Here is a 19729-nt window from a genome sequence, read left to right as displayed (position 1 = left end):
GGCTTCATCAGTTCATGCTCAAAGACTAGGTGGGACAAACACCAGACAGCTGCAGTTTGAGAACATGGTGCCAGATCCAGTGTATTTATCCTCTCAAGGAGGAGGCATGTCCAGACGGGAATGGTTTCGCCCGTTTGTGGTGTCAAATGACGGTCGTTGGGATACAAAAGAGTGAGGCCTCTCCCATCACTGATGGTCGTTTGAATGTTATCACCTTCGTTTTCCGATGTAATGATGGTCATCGACTCACCTGAACCAAGCTATTTGTGCCTTGATTATTTGTTAGAGGATAGAAGACTGAATCTTTTAAGAAGGGATGAAAGGACAGCATTGTATGTGGGAGAATGGTGGTGTCGCACACCTCCCCCTCTGTTCAGAGACGGCTTCTCAAACTTAACATAGATTGCGTCCCTCACTCCTCTTTCTCTGTCCAGAATGTGTACATTGTTGTCCTCAAAAGAGTACTGTTTCTCGTTAAGGTGGACTTGGAGGAATAATCATCTTCTGAGTAGTAAAAAGGTAGAAGATATACTGGGTAAGCCACACTTGCGACATAAATAACATGTCCATTGTGAAAGCTCAAGTGATGCAAAAAACAGCTTAAAAGTCTCTTGATGAATTGCCTAAAACTTTTGTGAGAGAAACATGGAAAAAGCATTAGCAAGGCGAACGGTGAATGGAAAAAAAACATTTACTATAATGATTAACCTGTGAAAATATTTATAAATATTATAAAACGGGTCTTTATGTAGGAAACATTTTATTGTTCGGGTGTTCCCTTAGTCCATTTGGACGCAAACAAGTAAGACCAGCCCTTGTTGAGAGTAGATGTGTGAAATGATGTGATCTGTGTGGTATGTGTCTTATGTCCCCGCTGCTGCGAGGGTGTCTGCTGGGACTCGACTCTGCGTGGGCTCACACAGACATGCACGAAGTAATGCGGCCGCTCGCCGTCTTAGTTTGCCTCATTCTCTATACATGTGTATCTCTGAAGACATGCTCAATGTAAAGAGATGGTGTGACAGAAGTCACACTAATCATACCAATACCAGTTTCACATACGTTCATTTATTTGTGGCGGCCCACCACAAATACATTTGGACCACCACAAACAGATTTGGCGCTACCTAAAAAAGCAACTGGCGACAAATCTTCAACAAGTAGCAAGTGCTGCTGTGGGCGCCTCCCCCATTTTAAAAGCACTCACAGGTGGCTCCATCTTGTTTGTGACGTTTAAAAAAACAATGACAAAACCAAGCGACAAGGTCATTTGTAGTTCGAAACATATTCGTTTTGCTTTTTGTGTTTTTTTTTTACTCACTTTTTGCTAATCGTGCAAATTTGACAATTCTGTCGTTACGCCCGCCGCAACACACCACCATCACCACCCCATAGATTGCAGTCCTGTTGAAAACAATGAATGCAGTCGTCCCTCGCTAAAGTGTGCTTAAAAAAAAAATAATTAATGGCACAGTTTCATGGTTGACTATGGCCTATTATTAGTCAACAGTCATTAGTCATCAGTAATGTAATGAGACATGACCTTAGATTACATTACCTTTCACACCGCATGGAGACTGGCTACTGAGCCAGCAGAACTGAGCCGACATGCCAAGGCTGAGATTGACTGGAAAAAAGGTTCTGCCCTCATTCTGTGTGGAAGTGGTACGTTTTGGAGTTTTTTGTCCCTCCCCACTCCGCTTGAAACACTTTAAGTTTAGAATAAGTAAATTGAAGAGGCTAACTAGATAGCTCGGTAGCTTCCTATGCTAGCGGCAGCCGTCTCTTATGTCCCTGCAATAATCCCGTAGCCGTCGCAATGTGATGTAAACAAAGAATAGTAGTAGGAATGTAAAAGTGACTGTTGGGGTGATATTTCATGCCTTCATGGCTCTTCAGGGCTGTATACATGAAATAACACCCCTATAGTCCCCTTTACACTCCTATTACCCGGTATAGTAGATACAATCCGAGAAAGTAAGCCATTTAAGACATAAGTGCTCGTGCGTGTTTCAATAAATGTACTATTATTATAATTATTATTATTGTGCCTGTTGGCAGATAAATAATTGTAAAATAATAAAAGCCCGTCATTGGTGATCAAGTCTGGTGCATGTTACTAGTGACACCTAGTGGCCAGCATAGTCCAGTTCATCAACGTCTCATATTGCATTTGTGTTTTAGTTCATTTGGAACATTTGTATGCTTGGAAATTTTATTTAGGCCAAGAATACGTAGCATTTGCTTAAAATGTTTTTTTTTTTTTTTTACTAATAACAGGCCATAGTCAACCTACGAAACAGCGACCATTTATTATATAAATATTTTTAAACCAGGATAGTGTGGGGGAGCGATGTTCGAACTGCGATGGAGTGAGGGATGACTGTACAGCACTTTATAAGGGTGTGAGTGCCAGTATTTCCTAAAAATGTAGTGCGTGTACACTTCAGAGTAGCATTTATAATAACACTGCACCACACTAGGGTTAGAAAGCGCCACAAAAGTATTTATATTGTATATTCTAACTCATTGTACAGGCAGTTCTTGAACACTGTGAAACATGAAACCCTGAAAGACAGACAGGTCCAGACACAAATTATGTGCCTCTCATTCCAATGAGTCACTTCAGTGAGGACATTTACGACACTGATGAGAAACACCTCTCCTGCAGTAAAAACTGCACCACTTTCACACCCTAGCCGGCTGCTGAGCGGAAGGAGCGGTAGCCCTGTCTAAACAACCTCAAGCTGCAAAACACACAGCGTTGTTTTCAATCGGGAGGCTAATGGGGGAGCCCAAATTCCTTGCAGGGCTGCGCATCCCTGTGTTTGTGTCTCAAAGGTGAACAGAAGTTGTGGGCTTCCAAGAATGCACGGCAGCAGACTTTCAAATTGGTCAACAAGATCACTGAGCAAAACGGACCAAAGTTTGAACAACATGAAATCCTCTGCACTTTTGGAGAATACTGCAGTTAGAAAATCGATTTTTAGTTTCAGACTTGCTGCGCCGCCACGCATTTAATAGAGAATCAAAACACACATGTATCTTTAAAAAGGACGTCAAAAGAAAGTTGAGGTTAAAAAAATGAAAGGCATCCACTTGTATCGATTTTCCCCACAGGGTCAACTGTCAAAACAAGACGATGCATTGTGGCCTGAGGCTCTGACTGATTTGAACTCAATCAGTGTGTGCCTTTGTGTGAATAATTGAGATTGCAATCTGTTCTTGCAAACACAAATGTGTGACTGTGGTCTGGCATAAATAACATGAAGGGAATTATCTCTTCAAATTGGGTAAACATGTCACGGTAACATTCCGAAAAGAAGGTGTATTATCCACTTTGTGAGCGAATGTGAAGCGGGGGGGATAGAATATTTTGTTTGTGTGTTTCTGTGCAACCCGGTGTGATGTCCCATAGTCACAAGGGGCCGGCTCAGACAGAGCGGATTGAGTCTCACAGACTTTGGATGTGGGGGGCAAAACAAACACTCCGAGGCAAGCCCGCTTACTCTGAGACACAAACACTGTGCGTTAAGGTTAATACTGTCCCAAAACAATACATTCACCCACCCATCACATCTTTTGTTGAAACTTCATATTTGGTAATATATACTAAACAGCGTAGGACAAAGTCTGCTTGGTTTGTGGCTGGTAAAGGCGTTTCCATTTAAGTCATCTTTTAAAATCGTGGTGCGATGGGATGTTCCTGCATGTGTGCATGTAAAAATTAAGAGGAGGGGGGAAGGACCGAGTGGGCGATGGATAAAGAAAGGAGGGTGCTGCCGGACAAAGGGCCTGGCAGGGTGTCTCAACAGCTCAGGGCAGCTCAGAGTGTCTGGGCCTCCTGACCCCCGCCCCTCTTCCCCTCTATTCCGTCTGTCTCGCTGTCCCGACTGTGGCCTGCCTCTGTCCCTGCACTGAGTGAGGGGAGGCGGCGTCGAGGATAGGAAGGGGGGTTGTCGAGATGCAAAGGCCTTTGTGCCTTTCCAGTCAGTGACCAGTTTCTCAGGCCACTAATAACTGAGTTGACGTCCAGTAGCACTTAGCAGAGCCCTGATGGCCTTCAACAACATGACAAAAAGCCAACCAGTCACGTTTTTTTGGTTCTGTAGCAAGATGCTGTACTCCATTCCTTGAAGGTCCTAGTCTTCAGGGGTTTAACCGGGTGCGGTCGCGGGGGCAGCAGTATAATTGTGTGATGTTGAAGTTCTTTTTTGTCTGTGGATAACAATTCATTGCTGTGAGGAATTGTACACATTCACTAGACTTTCCCCAGGCTGGCCTGGTAGTGTACGTCTGGGGTTTCATATGTCACATTCGCCCCCCCTTCATTGGTCCAGCACCGACCAAATGATATCACCTGTGGGAGACAGTTAAGCTGGCTTTTACTTTTCTCTCCCACCCAATTATTGGTTCTTTTCCATCAACAGCCCCTTCAAAAGGAAAAGAAACATCTAATAGCTTTTCCAGAGAGAGTGGGAAGTGTGTGTGTGTGTGTGTGTGTGTGTGTGTGTGTGTGTGTGCGTGTGGAATAACTTCCTATGGTTCAATTGCACCACTGAAGGAATGTACTCAAAAGTCAAGATTAGTAAACTTTATACCCTTTTTTTCCCCCTGGAATTCAATGAGAATGATACCACTGGCATCTTGACATCCAAAAACAACTAATCAACAACAATTACTATACTCTAAGTGACTAAAAATAACCCAAAAGGTGCTGCGGGTAAGAACAGGGCATTCAGTAGACATGCCTTAATTTATGATGTTTCCTGTAGACTACTAATACGATTAGTGACACCGACAACACTTAACACTGATTCAATTATGGGTTTTTTTACACAGTCAGGAAATGCTGCCATATAATATTAAATGGCACGACTTTTTCCCTCCACAAAAACAAGTTACATAAATGAGTTTGCTTTTAAAACCTGCCAGATAGAAAGTCTGAGCTCTGAGGTTCTTGCTAGTTGATGGCCCGACTTGCCTGTGTCTTAGGAAATAAACATTTATAATGATTGAAATATTCCAGATGTAAGACATTAATAAGTTAGGACCCAAGACATGTCAGCCGGGTCTGCAGGCCATTTCATAAGCAGGAAATACACACAATTGACAAAGACATATCAGCCACCATCTGTGTAAGACATTCAGTTACTTGAATGACATTTCCACTCCCAAAACCAACATAATTGGGATTGACTACATACTGTAGCTAATAATAATGTGTGATTCAATTATTTCATTAAAAAAAAAAAAATCAACTGGGCTTCATTAATGTCAGTAACTGGTGCTTGTGTCTGAAATAGACGAGCGAGTGAGGCATCCGACTCTTTCCCAATAGTATTTGGGGAAAATTGTAGTTTGACACTTTCATATCACTGATGCACCTCAATATCTGGCCACTTGAAGAGGAAACACGTGGGTGATTTGGACACGGCTCTGTAAGTTGCTTAGTTTGTAAGCTAAGTAGCTGTGACGGCAGTGCTTTCGGTTTTGAATGACAGTTTCGGCTTGTTATTGAGCAGGAATGCCGTCGACTGCTGGGCAATTATGCACTTCTTTAGACGCACGTTTTACCACACAGTAGTTACTGTATCTTATGAATGTTGAGCAAAGACTACTTCTATTTGTTGGAAGATGCCAGAAGTTTAAAATATTGCTCATGTCTGAAAGCAACTTTTATTGGTCAGAGAAACATCAACTCAAAAGAAGATTCAAGGTTATTTCAGACAGTATGATGGATGCTACTCGTCTTCTACAACATTGGCAAAGCTATTTGCACCCTCCCTTAACTGGTCCCAAGCTTAGGACTCACTTGTGCCTTTGTCTTTGAAGCAGTTCCTTACTGTCTTTTCAAAAACCATTGTGCATCATGTCAAGTTGTTTCCCCACATACGCTCAGTGGTAGATCAGCACCCAGTGGAACACAAAGGCAGGTTTGTTGTCTAGAGAACGTGTCTGTGTGTGTGCACACACCCTCGCTGATAGCTGGACACGCAGCAAGGGCAAAGTCGAGGCTGAGCTGTCTCCTTAAACCCCCCTGCCCCCAACCCCTCACTCCTTGTGGAAACCACAAACCAAACAGCAGCCCACACCTTCCTGGAGGCCCTGGTCGTCTCAAAGAGAATTGCTCCAAGCCAACAGACTCAGTGACAGGCTGATTAGACGGACAAATATCAAACAAATACTTGTAGCAACTCTTATTAACTTATTATTAGAGCAGACCGTACAACCACACTCTAAATCTTATTGACTTCAGTGACTTCACTGTCACTCACATTCACACCATGCCATCTCGGCTGACTTGGGTATGTGGATTGACAAACAGCTACGCGTAGTATGGAAGAGAATGAGAGCGTAAGACCTTCGAACGCAACCATGCATAGTATGTCTTACATAAAGATCAGTCAGTGAAAACGCAAAAGTCAATGTGATATGTAGTTAGTTTCAAATCAGGAATTTACACCTGTTGTGGTTATTTTGCTGTATTAACCTCTTTCTGTCTATGTGCAAATACGACTAGATCTATATGACAAGATTGCTCTCTGGTTATGTATATCATTGGAAAAAACTAATTTTTGTACGTTGTTTAGGGTTACGGTTACCCTAACTCTTACCCAACAGCCTCACGAGTCACAAGCATATGGCATGTCTATAGCGCTCTAATAAAGTCACAAACAGGTTTTCGATGCTCTAACTACGAATATATTCAGTTTATTAATATTGAATCTGGTTTCATGGAAATTTACTTAGCCGCGATAAACGAGGGACGACTGTACAGTCGAACCTCGGTTTGTGTCGTTAATCAGTTCCAAAAGGTCTGACAAAAACGAAATGCACAAAAACAGAATTAATTTGTATCAATCACATTTTTTGTTGATCAAAGTTCTGGCACTTGCAATTCTATTTTGCACCATGATGTTTTTTTTGTGCATTGTTAAGGGTTAGGTTTAGGTTTAAGTCATTTATGGTAGTGTTGATCGTGTTAAGAAGATTTCAGTTGCTGTCGACACAAAATGTGTGACTCTGCTTTGAGGTAGTATCTGAGGTAGGACGTGGTCTGTGTGTGAATTCCGCAATGTAGGAGTTTGTGAAGTTTAACACCCAAGGCGCACTTTTCACATACTGTTGAAATAATTGTTGCCGTCCAACCGGTATTGTCTGTGTTGCAACAGACAATGATGTTAATGATGTATTTATTGAGCTCTACTACTATGTTCTACATGATTGAGCAAATGGTCCAGTGTAAGCACATTATGTAGTTGGCCCAAATCCAGAGAGAGCTGAGGCAGGTACAGGGCAACAAACTACCCTTCTAGCTCAGTGAAGAGACGCAACCATTCCATTAACACACAAGGATCCTTCAATTTACTTTGCTACTTGTGTTTCCAGATGGTTTATGTCACTTTTACATCAAGTTTAGCGGCCACCCAGGCTTAAAACATCATTTTAGTGCAGTGGAACCTTGGTGCATTGTGGTTCTAACATTACTCCCTCGCAGCATTTCAAAAATTAATTAATAAATTATCAATGTTTCATGGTTGTCTACTGCCCATTATTAGTCAAAAAATATTGAAAGTTATATGTAGCATCCTGGTCACTAGGCGTCAGTAATGTTACATTGATGAGACATTATTTTACATTACATTACCTTAACACTGCATGTAGTCAGCCATGGCAGGTCCGACATGATAGAGTGAAAAAAAGTTCTCCTCACATTGCATGTGGAAGTGGTACATTTTAGTTTCTAATTTTGTCCTTCTTCCCCAATCTGTTTGAAAATTTTTCTTAAGTTTAGTACAAATAAATTGGAGGCTAACTAGTTAGCTCGGTAGCTTGCAATATGCTATGAGTGGCGGCCGTCTGTTATGTCCCTGCAGTGATCCTGTCGCCTGTGCATTAGTCTTGCGCAATGTGGTGTAAACAAAGAATAATAGGAGTGTAAAGGTGACTATAGGGGTGATTTTTCATGTCTATAGCTCTCTAATGATGGTAAAAAAAAAGAACGTGTTTCCAAAGTCATAAAAAGGTTTTATACGCTCTAACTACAAAAATGTTCAATTTATCAATATTGAATCTCATTTTGTGGAAATTCACTTATTGCGGAACCTATTCACTGCGATAAATGAGGAACCTAGGTTTCCAAAAGGTCTGACAAAAACCGAAACGTACAAAAACTTAATTCATTTTTATCAATCAAAGTTTTTTCTTCAAAGTTTTCTATCAAAGTTCTGGCTCTTGCAAATTTATTTTGTGTCATGATGGGTTATTTTGCAGCTGTAATAAAAAAACACCACACATAATACTCAGAAACACACAATGTGTTTGAACGCCTCATCAGCACAAGGGCACAGTGCTGTGTCCAATATGCTTAAGAAAGGAGGCACAAACAGAGTTGATCATCCTTCTGTGTGCATTCTTATGAACAAATACTGTAACTAACACACACACACACGCACACAAACACACACCCACCACATACAAGTAAAAAAAGGATGATAAAAAGATTCAGTGGCTCCACTAGACTCGAAAACAACCACTATGCATTCTTCACAGAGAGTCACCAACGCGCGGATGCTTTGTTTGGGCAACGTTGGCCGTACGATAACAGAGACCGTGTAGAAAAACAGTGATCATTTTCGTCAAAAATCAAATCCTACGAAAACCAAGGCAGATGAAAACCAGGTCTCCACTGTACTGTATGTAATTAAGGTATGATTTTAGAAAACAATTTGTTTCCAACGCCACTCAACAAGAAGTCCTTGCACCATGTGGTAAAATACGTCCACAGGCTATTTTTAGACTGCTTTACATCTTTTTTTTTTTAATATATGGTGAACAACAATGCATCAACATCAACGTACACAAAAAGCTCAGATGTCCCAGTTTCCATACATGTCATATGTCTTTCATATGTTGAAAGCATGGATGGAGTCTTAAAAGATCCACACACCAATGTGACCCAGTTTGTGTCTGTTGGGCAAATTGTGCTACCACATAAAAAAATAACCTGTGAACAAATACAATGGCTGTTTATAAATACTTTAATCACGCAGATGAACAGAAATGTTTTGGAAAGCAAAACATGACTATCTGTGAAGGATACAAATCAGTGCAAAATATCTGCATGGATTCAAGTTAAACATTTAAAACATTTCGTTTGAGTCATTTTAAGAGTTTGTGAGGAGGCCTTGTTTGTTCATGGGAACAGAAAACTAAGTGGAAACAGGGAGAGAAATAGGACTGAGGGTAAGTCATTACAATAACATCACCATACTAGTTGACTGACTCAGGCCTGAATGTGGACAGAGGTCTTATAATCAGGCACTTCGTGTTTATTGAGCTTCAGAAAATGACCACTCCTTGTCAAACCACACTGACCTAAGGGGCAAGCAGAGCTGCAGCCTTGCCTAGGTGATAGACCAAACCCAAGACAGTAAAACACTGTTACTTTCAATTTAAGGATGGGAATTAAAGGGCAGTGTGTAAAATTTAGTAACATATAATAGTGAAATGGCAGACTGACGCCAACAGTAAAGTCCTCCACCTTGTGCCTTCTGTGTCTAACACTTGTCAGAGCAAAAGGATCACTACCCGGGAAACATCAACGCCACTACACAGTCATCCCTCACAATATCATGCTTTGATTATCGCTCCCTCGCTATATCGCGGGTTTTCAGAAATGAATGAATTCCTAAATGATCACTGTATGTGGTTGGGCATCAAGTCTCAAGCATCGATGGGAATCGGGACTAACATTCCGATTCTCCCAGGATCGTTTCAACGTTTTTAATTTTGATCCCTAGATTCGATGCCCACTTCGCCGACAGTAAGAAACAGCCGCAAACACCAATGAAGAAGACGCGAGCACCAGCGAAGAAGTGGCTAAAGAGTTTGGCTTTACTTCATAAAAAAGAGCAGTCGGCTCAGTGCAACACTGGCAACACAATGATATACAGTATATGCAAAGGTGCATGATCAACATGATTAATGTTCATACATTTATGATGTCAAAATAACAGAGTACCTTGTCTTTGATGCGCTACGTCAGACTTCTTGTAAGCAGTCAGAATCAGGGAAGTCAAAAAATAAATGACATCTGTCTCATGCCAATGTAACCCAGGGTTTCAGGATGCTCTCTGTTGTGGAAGTTCGGTGTAACTATAGACGGGAGCTACGGCTAGGCAAGTTTATCATTTGCACAGTACGTCTGTGTTAGCAACAGTCAAGGGACCTTCTCAACGGACACAACGCACTTCCTGTTTACCTGTGTTCACAAAATAAGGGTTTCATAAAAAATAGCTGACACCAACACTGAGGCAGTAAACAAAGTATACTACTTTTTAAAAGTAAACATCTTTCATGAACGTGTACTCCTGTAAAAAGAAACTTTATAACGTTTATATTCTAGTTGAATGCTTTGATATTTATATACTGATTGAAAATAGCCCTGTAAGAAATTAATAATAAAGTTCATATCATTAAACAATTCAACGGGAAGTTCAGACAAAGTAATTCTGGTTAGCATCCTCATTTAAACCATGCAAACTTGTATGACGCTGCCTTTTAAAAGCCTCCGGATTGAGAATCATTAGGAACCGGAATCAAAGCGAGGAATCGGAATCTCAAACAGAATCGCTCAAATTCAAACGAGGCCCAGTTCTACTGTTTCGTGGCAGACTATGGTTTATTATTAGTGATATGTAGTATTCTGGTCACTAGACAGCAGTAATGACACAGAACATTGAGACATTAGCTTATATTACATTGCATTACCTTAACACTGCATGAAGTCATGAAGTCAGCCATGGCATGTCCGACATGACAGAGTGAAAAAAATGTCTCCTCTCATCCCGTGTAGAAGTGGTAATTTTTTGGCTTCTTAAGTTTTGAAGAAATAAATTCAAAGCTAACTGGTTAGATTGCTAGCTTGTTAGCTTGCCAGCTAGCGGCTGTCTCGAGTCCCTGCAGGATAAGCATTGCAATGTGGTGTAAACAATAAATAATTGGAGGGTAAAGGTGACTATAAGTGTGTTATTTCATGTCTACAGGGCTCTAATAATGTTAAAAAACTTATTTACAAAGTCATAAACACGTTTTCTGTGCTCTGTCAATGAAAATATTCAATTTATTAACACTGAACCCTATATCGCAGAAATTCATTTGACCGTCAGGTCGGGTCTGCAACCAATTTACCGCAATAAACGAGGGACGACTGTATGAGTAAATATAGCAATTCCCACATGCAAGATTTAGACTTTTAAAACAACATATTTTGGGGTTATTGAAACTTCAGCAAGAAGCTTGGTGCAATAGAGACCACTTCTGGCACAATCCTTCTAAAATGATGCAGGATAACAGTCAAACTCCATGCAAGATCTCACCTCACGGTGTAAGGATGATTCTTAGAAAGGTGAGGGATCCACCCAGAATTGACGTCTTTTCAAAAAGTAACGTTGACTGCCAAAGATGTCTATTGACGTCTTTTGCTTTTTTTCGCGGGAGCTACATGAACATGGCTGGCAGTCCATGGGTTAATGAGCACAAGGGAGCTGGGACCAAAGTCACGATGAAATATACTGGTAACACACTTTGCTTTAATGGTTTGTGATCCTCCAGTGCTTACAACCTCCCCCTGCTCAAGAAAGTAAATATACAGACCCTCAAAAAGAAGCACATTACGATTCTGGAGTGGCCATGCCAGTCTCCAGGACCTTAATCCTATAGAAAATCCACGGAGGACACTGAAATGTCGAGTTGCCAAGCAACCACCTCAAAACATTCAGCCAAGTATCTGTAAAAAGGAGCGGACTGAAGTTCCTCTTGAGATGTGTGCAACCCTGGTGACCAACAACAATTAACTGCAAGAGTGTTGTAATCACATTAAAACTGAGTTACAGAGGAGCGCCTCCCTAATATATTGAACTCTAGTGAATGGATGTCCTTGTCTGCAAGGGAATACACAAAGTGTCTAACGCAGTGTTTGGCAGCTGCAAAGACTTGCTTGCTTTCCACATTTGGACAAATGGAGACATATTTCACGTTTGGTAAAAACATCACAGGTAACACCAGATGTCAAACAAATGACATTTTCAAGATACTGTATACACTACACTGTCTTTCTAAGATACTTAACTCCACTCTACCATTAATTGAACAATAGTGTTGCACCAGAAATGGTTTTCCAACCTGGAAAATCAAGAAGATGTAGCCAAGCAGAAGCCAAGCATGGAAGAGTGTCCTGCCGGGCAGATCCAGCCACAATGCATTATGGGATTGACAAATGGGAGGCTGCACAGACACCTCCCACACTGGTTTATAGTTGGACCTTTTGTGCTTTGAGTTAAGTTTGCTGTGTACACGTAAAGGCGGTAAAATTACAGTTCCCATACTGTGGAGTGAGTTCAGATGTGCGATGACAGGAGTGAGACCTCGGTCATTCAACACCATATTATTAGCAGTGATTAATTGATTTATACACTTGTTAAAAATGGTGACGCATGAAGTCTTCACTCATCTGTACACTGCTACTGGTCATGCTTCATCAAAATACAGGGTTTCCCATACACATTTATTTGTGGTGCTGTCTTTTAGATTTGGCACTATTTTCCCAGCGGACCACTCTTTTGTCGCAAAAGTACACACTCTTTGCTGGTAAAATAAGTGTAAAAAAAAAAAAGGTAATTTAAACAATTAAAATGGAAAAAAACGGAATTTGGAGAAAAATAAAACGCCTTTCAAAGCGCCCTATCATAGGCATGTCAAAATGGCTTGTTGTTACAACAACAACTTATTCACGGTGCGAACCAAATAATCAACAGCACAACACGTAACAGCTACATTAACACACAACAACGATGAACTATCATCCTACGTGGGTAACAACTACTAAGCGCTAACAACAAACACCCAACTAGAACTGTTATTAACAAAGTGCCCACAAGGCATGCCGGGAACTCCCCTGCAGATAGTGAGATATTAGATGTCCAATGACGTGTTGTTACTTTTAAAATCACTGCACACTTACATGAGGCCCAGGAAGCAAAACGAATGTTTTTTTTTTAATTGCCTGTGAAAACACGCACATCCACTGCTGCAGAAATGAAACCAAAAACCGGAAGTCAATAACTTCCTGTTCTGTCCACACGAGTTCTGTACACTGAATTTTGCGTCCTGGCCAATTATGAGGGGTGTCACAAGCTCTAGTGTCACAAGATCTCGCGAGATTAAAATGTGACCAGAAAAAAACTGTCTCTCGATAATAAATAAATACATGAATCACATGATGCTGTAAATTAAAATGAAGTGGACAATTTTGCCTGCCTCCATATATTGTCCTGTGCATGTGTGTCTGTTTTACTCATCTCTCACCTCCAAACAGGCAGGAAAAGAGTTCACTCTGTGCATTGGTTCAGCACATAGACGCTTCATAGAACAACGGCATTCCATAGTACAACGGAGTGAGACATCTTGTCAGTCATACAGTCGCTTTGTCTCTGGGGCCGCTACCATACACACACACACACACACACACACACACACACACACACACACACACAGTGCAGCAAGTCACCATCGTGACAAGCAATGCAAGGTTGCAAAGCCAAATGCCACAGGCCCCGTATGGGAATATTCATAACGAACAAGGTGAGTGGTGGTGAAATAAAAAGCAACACAACTTGAATCAGTTTTCCCATCTGGGAAAAAACTACACATCAAGTATGATTGCCTGTGAGAAAATACATGTTACAAACAGCAATTCCACAACTGTACAGATTGAAAGATGACATATTAAAGGAAATATTGCATTATGATATATTATTATTATTAGGGGTCTCGCAAGATTAAAACCTGACAAGATCTCGCGGGCACAAGGGTTGGGAGGATAATCAATAAAATAATTACAATAAATGAAAATCACCTCCATAATTTTGCCGGCCTCAATACATTGCCATGCATGTCTGTTTTCCTTGCTTCCCTTCACCAAACAGGCAGGAAGAGAGTTCACTCTGTGCATTGCTTTCAGCACCATGGCGCATTTGTTCCATAGAACAACGGCATGAACGGAGCCCCCTTCTCAGTCATACATTCTCTTTGTCTCGGTGGGTGGAGGCGGGGCCGGTAGCATACACACATAGTGCAGAAGAGTGTAACGTAATAGAAATTAAATTAGTAGATTGCAATATATTGTCATATATTTTGCACATTTTGGTCATTGTAATTTTCTTAAAAGTAATGTTAAAATCTCTCGTGACACCCCTACCAATTATGCAAATTAGACACAATTAGAAATATAATTTTCCCTACAAAAAAAAACCCATACCAATAAGACAGCTGTATTTACTCCAGCAGCAGGTGTAGCGGCTTGCTCACTGGTGCAGTAGTTTATGCCTTATCATGAAGTTCAAGTGTCAGAGTCGCTGACCTCAACATGGACAGGCCTGAACACGCAGGCAGCTGCTCTCAGCATGCCGGGGACACAGGAGAATTAATAGAAGCAGCAGCTCTCACTCAATGGGACACTGTTAGGCCACACTGACAGCCAGTTCTGATCCTGGGTCATCTTAATGCGCTCTCCCTCTTCCCCTCTGCATTAGTGGTGGGAAATATGAAACCTGGATCACGGCAAACACAGTATAAATTTCCGGGTAGGCTTAAGTGTGAATGCTGCTGGCCTGAGCCAGTAGTGATATGCACACTTGTGACAATCAAGAATCTGGGAGTGCCCTGTGTGCTCTTCAGTTTTAGCTAACACGTGCTATGTGATTAAATCTAAATTACAGCCTCTGCATGTTACTTAAAACAATTTAAGGGGCATTCTGGAGTTCACCGCTGCTGCTGCTTTTGCACGGTACTGTGAGAGATAATCACGCTGATCAACAATTGGGGGCAAAGTGACTTTGTTGGTTCATTCCCCGACGGTTCAGTAACCATGAGCAAGATATTGACCTCCAAGTTACCCTTCTTGTTGAGTAATCTGTGCGTGAATGACTCACTTATTTAGACTGTCAATATCAGTGTGTGAGTGAATGCCATAAAAGCGTGAGAGCGTTTTGAGTAAGGTAAAACACCTATTTAACGCCTTTACAGTCCAGATTTTTTGGGGGCTAAAATGCCTAAAGTGCTACGTTGACACAGTGAGGAGTCCCACACCATCAACACCGTGTATGTTTACAAGTCAGGGGAAGTTACGACAGGCCAGCACGTCAGCACGCTTGATTTGAATCTCTCCTCATTGTAGCGTTTTTTTTGTTGTTGTTTTATTTACATTGGTAGGGGTGTCAGAAGATGCCCACTTCACAAGAGGAGACGATACATGAGATTGGGTCTGCGAGAACGAGATGAGACTTTAACTTTACTTTTGAGAAAAGTACAATGAAAAATTATATGACAATATATTGCAATCTACCAATAATGTATATAGACTGACAAGAGCCCACTCAGTTCATGCCCTTGTTCTATGGAACAAACGTGCCAAGGTGTTGAAAACAATGCACAGAGTGAAGCCTCTTCCTGCCTTTTTGGAAGCAGGAGACAAGGAAAACAGACATGCGTGCACATGGCAATATACTGAGGCCGGCAAAATTATCCAGTTCATTTTCATTTATTGTGTGATTGATTCATTGATTTATTATCATCCCAGGCCGAGAGCCCAGGAGAATCTTGTTGTCAGAGCTATTTTTTAATGTTATCGGATTTATCGGTATGACATCATAAATCCTCTAATCGGCCACCCACAGCATTTACAAAAGCTTTATGGTTACTGTAGGTAATTACTGCAGCAGCTCTGTTAGATAAAAGCATAACAATATAATTTCAAAACAAGAATCAAAATAAATACGTGCACAAATGGAGGAAAACAATGTCAACAAACTGCCATAGGTTCAAAAACCCTTTATTCATTCAAGCCCATTCTGCTTATGTGTCTGGAGAAATCCACAAGTAAATGTGTAATGATGGCTAATTTCGGTTATGTCGACAACCACTTATCTCAGCGTCAGTCAGCCACTCTGAGGGGTGTGGACATAAACAATATTAATAAACTGAATATTTTTGTATTTAGAGCATAAAATGACTCTATAAATGTGTTTTTTTATCATTATAGAGCGTTATAGACATGAAATAACACCCCAACAGTCACCTTCATACCCCTATTATTCTTTTTTTACACCACATTGCATACAACTAATACGCAGGCTACAAGATCCCTGCAGGCACATAAGAGATGGCCGCCACTCATAGCATATAGTAAACTACCGAGCTAAGTAGTTAGCCTTCAATTTATTTGGTCTAAACGTAAGGGTTTCAAACGGAGTGGGAAAGAAGGACAAAGTAAGAAGCCAAAAACTTACCACTTCCACAAGGAATGGGAGGACATCTTTTTTTCCCCCACACTATCGGGTCGGACATGCAATGTAATGTAATGTATGGTACATTTCTCATCAATGTAACATTACCGATGCCTAGTGACCAGAATACTACATATGACTTGTCTTTCAATATTTTTTGGCTAATAATAGGCTATAGTCAACCGCAAAACTAATTTGTGAAAAACGCAAACTGTGATGTAGCGAGGGACAACTCTATATGCAAGCTTCACTGTTGTCGGCGGATGCCGAGTAGATGACGGTCCTTCTTGTGCACTGCTGTGGTGCCCTTGAACAAACCACTCTCAGTAAACAAGCTGAGCAACTGCCCCAGGTTTCAGCAATGATACACACAGTGTATTCAAGAGGCATTATCGTCTTATCCTGATTACGCGGCTGCTGTGTCACACTACAAAAACAATAGCATGCGCTGAACTAAACCTGTAAGAGTATAATTGTTGCAAATAATGTCATAATAATTATAAATAACTATTATTTTCTTATCACTACAGTATATAACATGATGACTTGATAGGAGTGCTAATGGGTTGTGAGCAGCTCTTTTGACAGACATCAGTGCTTTTGTCTCCCACCCGTCCTCTCAGCAGCTCTGCAGTGATTAAAATGATGACTACAGTTTCATGCTGCGTCGAGGTGCATTCGCACTTGTCATTTTTGGTCCGGTAGTCAGTTTGCGCTACTCGGACGTTTTTTTTTGGTCCAGTGTGAATGCAGTCCAGGACCAAACCAGGGGGGCCCAGACCGCCTGAGAGATGAGCCCCGGTCCGCCCGCCAGCTGACTCTAGCGCTGAAGCCTAGGCCACAATCGGACCTGCGATTATTTGGCCGTGCAATTTTTTTAGCATTCCCCAAATTGCAGCATTTTTTGTTTGTTTGTGGAAAATGTAGTTGTGGTGACCATACAGGAGTAAGATCTCGCTATGCACACAAAATATCGGTTAAAAATATTGGTCGCACTAATTACGTATGTGGCGTGCACGTACAGCTGAGCGATGAATTGACAAATAACCAAAACTGATATTTACAGCTTATAATAACAAAAAACAAACGTGTCGGTTATTTCGTTTTTTTAAGTATCATTGTACAAGAGAGTCATCGTTTTCTATTTTGACATTTTTTTCGCTTGCAAAAATACTATTTTTTTTCTCCTTTTTTTTTAGAAAAATCGAATGTGAATTTCTTTCTCCACAAAAGATTTTCATTCTAGTTGTGTGTTTTCACTTCCATTGTTCCAATAAATAATCCTAAATTGTTCATCTGTGCATATTCATTTCACTTGTTTCAAAATAAAGAATAAATAGTTGAGAGTGGGATCATCATACATTATCGAGGTTAGAGGTTCAATTAATCGTGATTTAGATTTTTGCCAAAATCGCCCAGCCCTAGCTGCACGACACAGATAAATGCGACGTACAAAAAAATGTACATTTTGCTTGCGTCCTCTGCGTAGACCGGCCGTAGCAGCCCGTATGACCAGTTGTGACCTGGGCTTGAGTGATGCAAGTGTGGTAGATGGTCTACTTGCGTCAGTATATTTTTCATCAAAACAGTAGTCATGCCAAAATGTTGTGTTGCTGCTGGATGTTCATAGTTTGCGAGTGATACTGTAAATTTGTTTTCTTTTCCAAAAGAGGAAGGTTTAAGACAACGATGGAAGAAGCAAGTGCAGAGAACGAGAGACAGATGGATGTCCACCTCGAGTTCTGCTCTTTGCAGTGATAATTTCACTGATGCCTGCTATGAAGGAACACCTTTACAAGAAGCATTTGGCTTGAAAGTACAGTATAAATCGCTCAAATCTTTGCTATGATCACTGTAAACATCTTCGGCCTCGTACACGTACATGTTTGTTAACCTGAGTGATAGTACTTTGATCGCGTCACTTCCGGAAATGACACTGAACAGCCAGAGCAAGCTCGTCATGGTTAGCGGCATGAACTATCAATGTAATTTCTGCTCATTTACCATTCGCTTTCAAAAATCGAACATAGTTGCAAACAATATATAACATATTTAGGCAAAGTTGATCAATCATGTCAGGTACCCTTTAAATGAGAGCATTTGTTGATCAGCTGACAAGTGTGAACGCAAACCAGACTGCACTAAAGTGACCACTTAGTATCTTTTCTGTTTTAATTTTTGGTCCAGACCAGAGCACAAGTGTGGAGGCACCCTGAGATGCCCTCACGCAGCTCAGGGAATAGAAGAGGTCATTCCTAGGCTGAGTTACAGCACAGGCACATAGCGGCCAGAAAGCAGAGCAGATTAAGGACAAGTTATATAACTTGGACTCCATTTGAGCAGCCTGTGCATTGCATGTGTCAATGCACAGGCTGCACATACTGCATACATAAACGGTTCAACTGTGCCACTCTGCCACACAAGAACATTATATCGGCTGGAAGCTTGAAATGTGTTTACATACCGCATGAGGCATGTTTTGCTAGCTGTCCACGTGCACCTTATTGCGGCGTTATTTGCATACAACAGCACCAATGAGTAATAAACAATCATAAGCATAACTAGGTTAGTTGTGACGAACCTGTCCGCGTTAGCTAGCGGCAGTGCTAACCGTGAACTCGTCTTACCTTGGGATTGTGATGCATTTCGTGTTGATGTTCTGGGTGGTGATGGCTTTCTCCAGCTCGTCCAGTTGTCCCGTCTTCTTCAGCTTCTTCACAAGACTTTTCACGGCTTTCTCACACCACTTCTCCTCTTGGCCATTCTGCTCCCCCTTCTTCCAGCCCAAAAGTCTCTTGACTATGGGGGGAGTGAAAGGCAAAATTGACATCTTTTTTTGAGTCCTTCCAGCGTCCTCAAGTTCGCCTGCTGGATCAAAAGCCGACAGTTGACAGCCGACTAGCACAGTTTCAATTGTTATTTAGTCTTAAAGTATTAAAGTCAAACAGACGCATCCCAGATTGACTCGTTCGCAATTGAGGTGAATCCCGTCCGCCTGACTGGAGCTCAACAGTGCACTGCTCGGTAATGGCAGGCTGTGGCATTAGTACCCCTCCGCCAAGAAACCTAGTCCCATGTAAACGTTAGTAGTTATTTTCAACATAAACAAGGAATATCGATTCAAATTACCCATACGCACACCAAAGAACCCCAAATAAATGTCTGTTTCGAAAATGGGTTCTCTAACCACTGAATACGACATAGTTCTTTTTAAAGTTCAGAGTCATCCGCGGCGCTGGTTCCACCATGTGTGAAGTTTGCATTGGGGGTGGTCAATACTGCACATTGTGGTATCGGTCCGATACCAAGTAAATACAAGGCAGTACTGCCGATACACATAGTTTGGAGTTCAACATTTTCAAGACTCTTGATCTGTTGAT

At 41.3% G+C, this 19729-nt stretch overlaps 1 protein-coding gene across 1 annotated transcript in view; it reads right to left on the bottom strand.

The window, feature by feature from the left end:
- The window catches only part of smad3a (SMAD family member 3a), a 41663-nt gene extending 22307 nt beyond the window's left edge, over window positions 1-19356 (bottom strand). Inside the window, exon 1 of the mRNA XM_054770143.1 lies at window positions 18977-19356. Within this exon, the coding sequence (XP_054626118.1) occupies window positions 18977-19179 (203 nt within the window). The 5' untranslated portion in view covers window positions 19180-19356. The remainder of the gene's footprint in view (window positions 1-18976) is intronic.
- Window positions 19357-19729: the final 373 nt, after the last annotated feature.

This window comes from Dunckerocampus dactyliophorus, chromosome 3 (genome assembly GCF_027744805.1).
Source record: "Dunckerocampus dactyliophorus isolate RoL2022-P2 chromosome 3, RoL_Ddac_1.1, whole genome shotgun sequence".
In the NCBI taxonomy this organism is placed as follows: Eukaryota; Metazoa; Chordata; class Actinopteri; order Syngnathiformes; family Syngnathidae; genus Dunckerocampus; species Dunckerocampus dactyliophorus.
The sequence above is the reverse complement of the archived record's forward strand: the minus strand, read 5'-3'. Positions and strand labels throughout refer to the sequence as shown.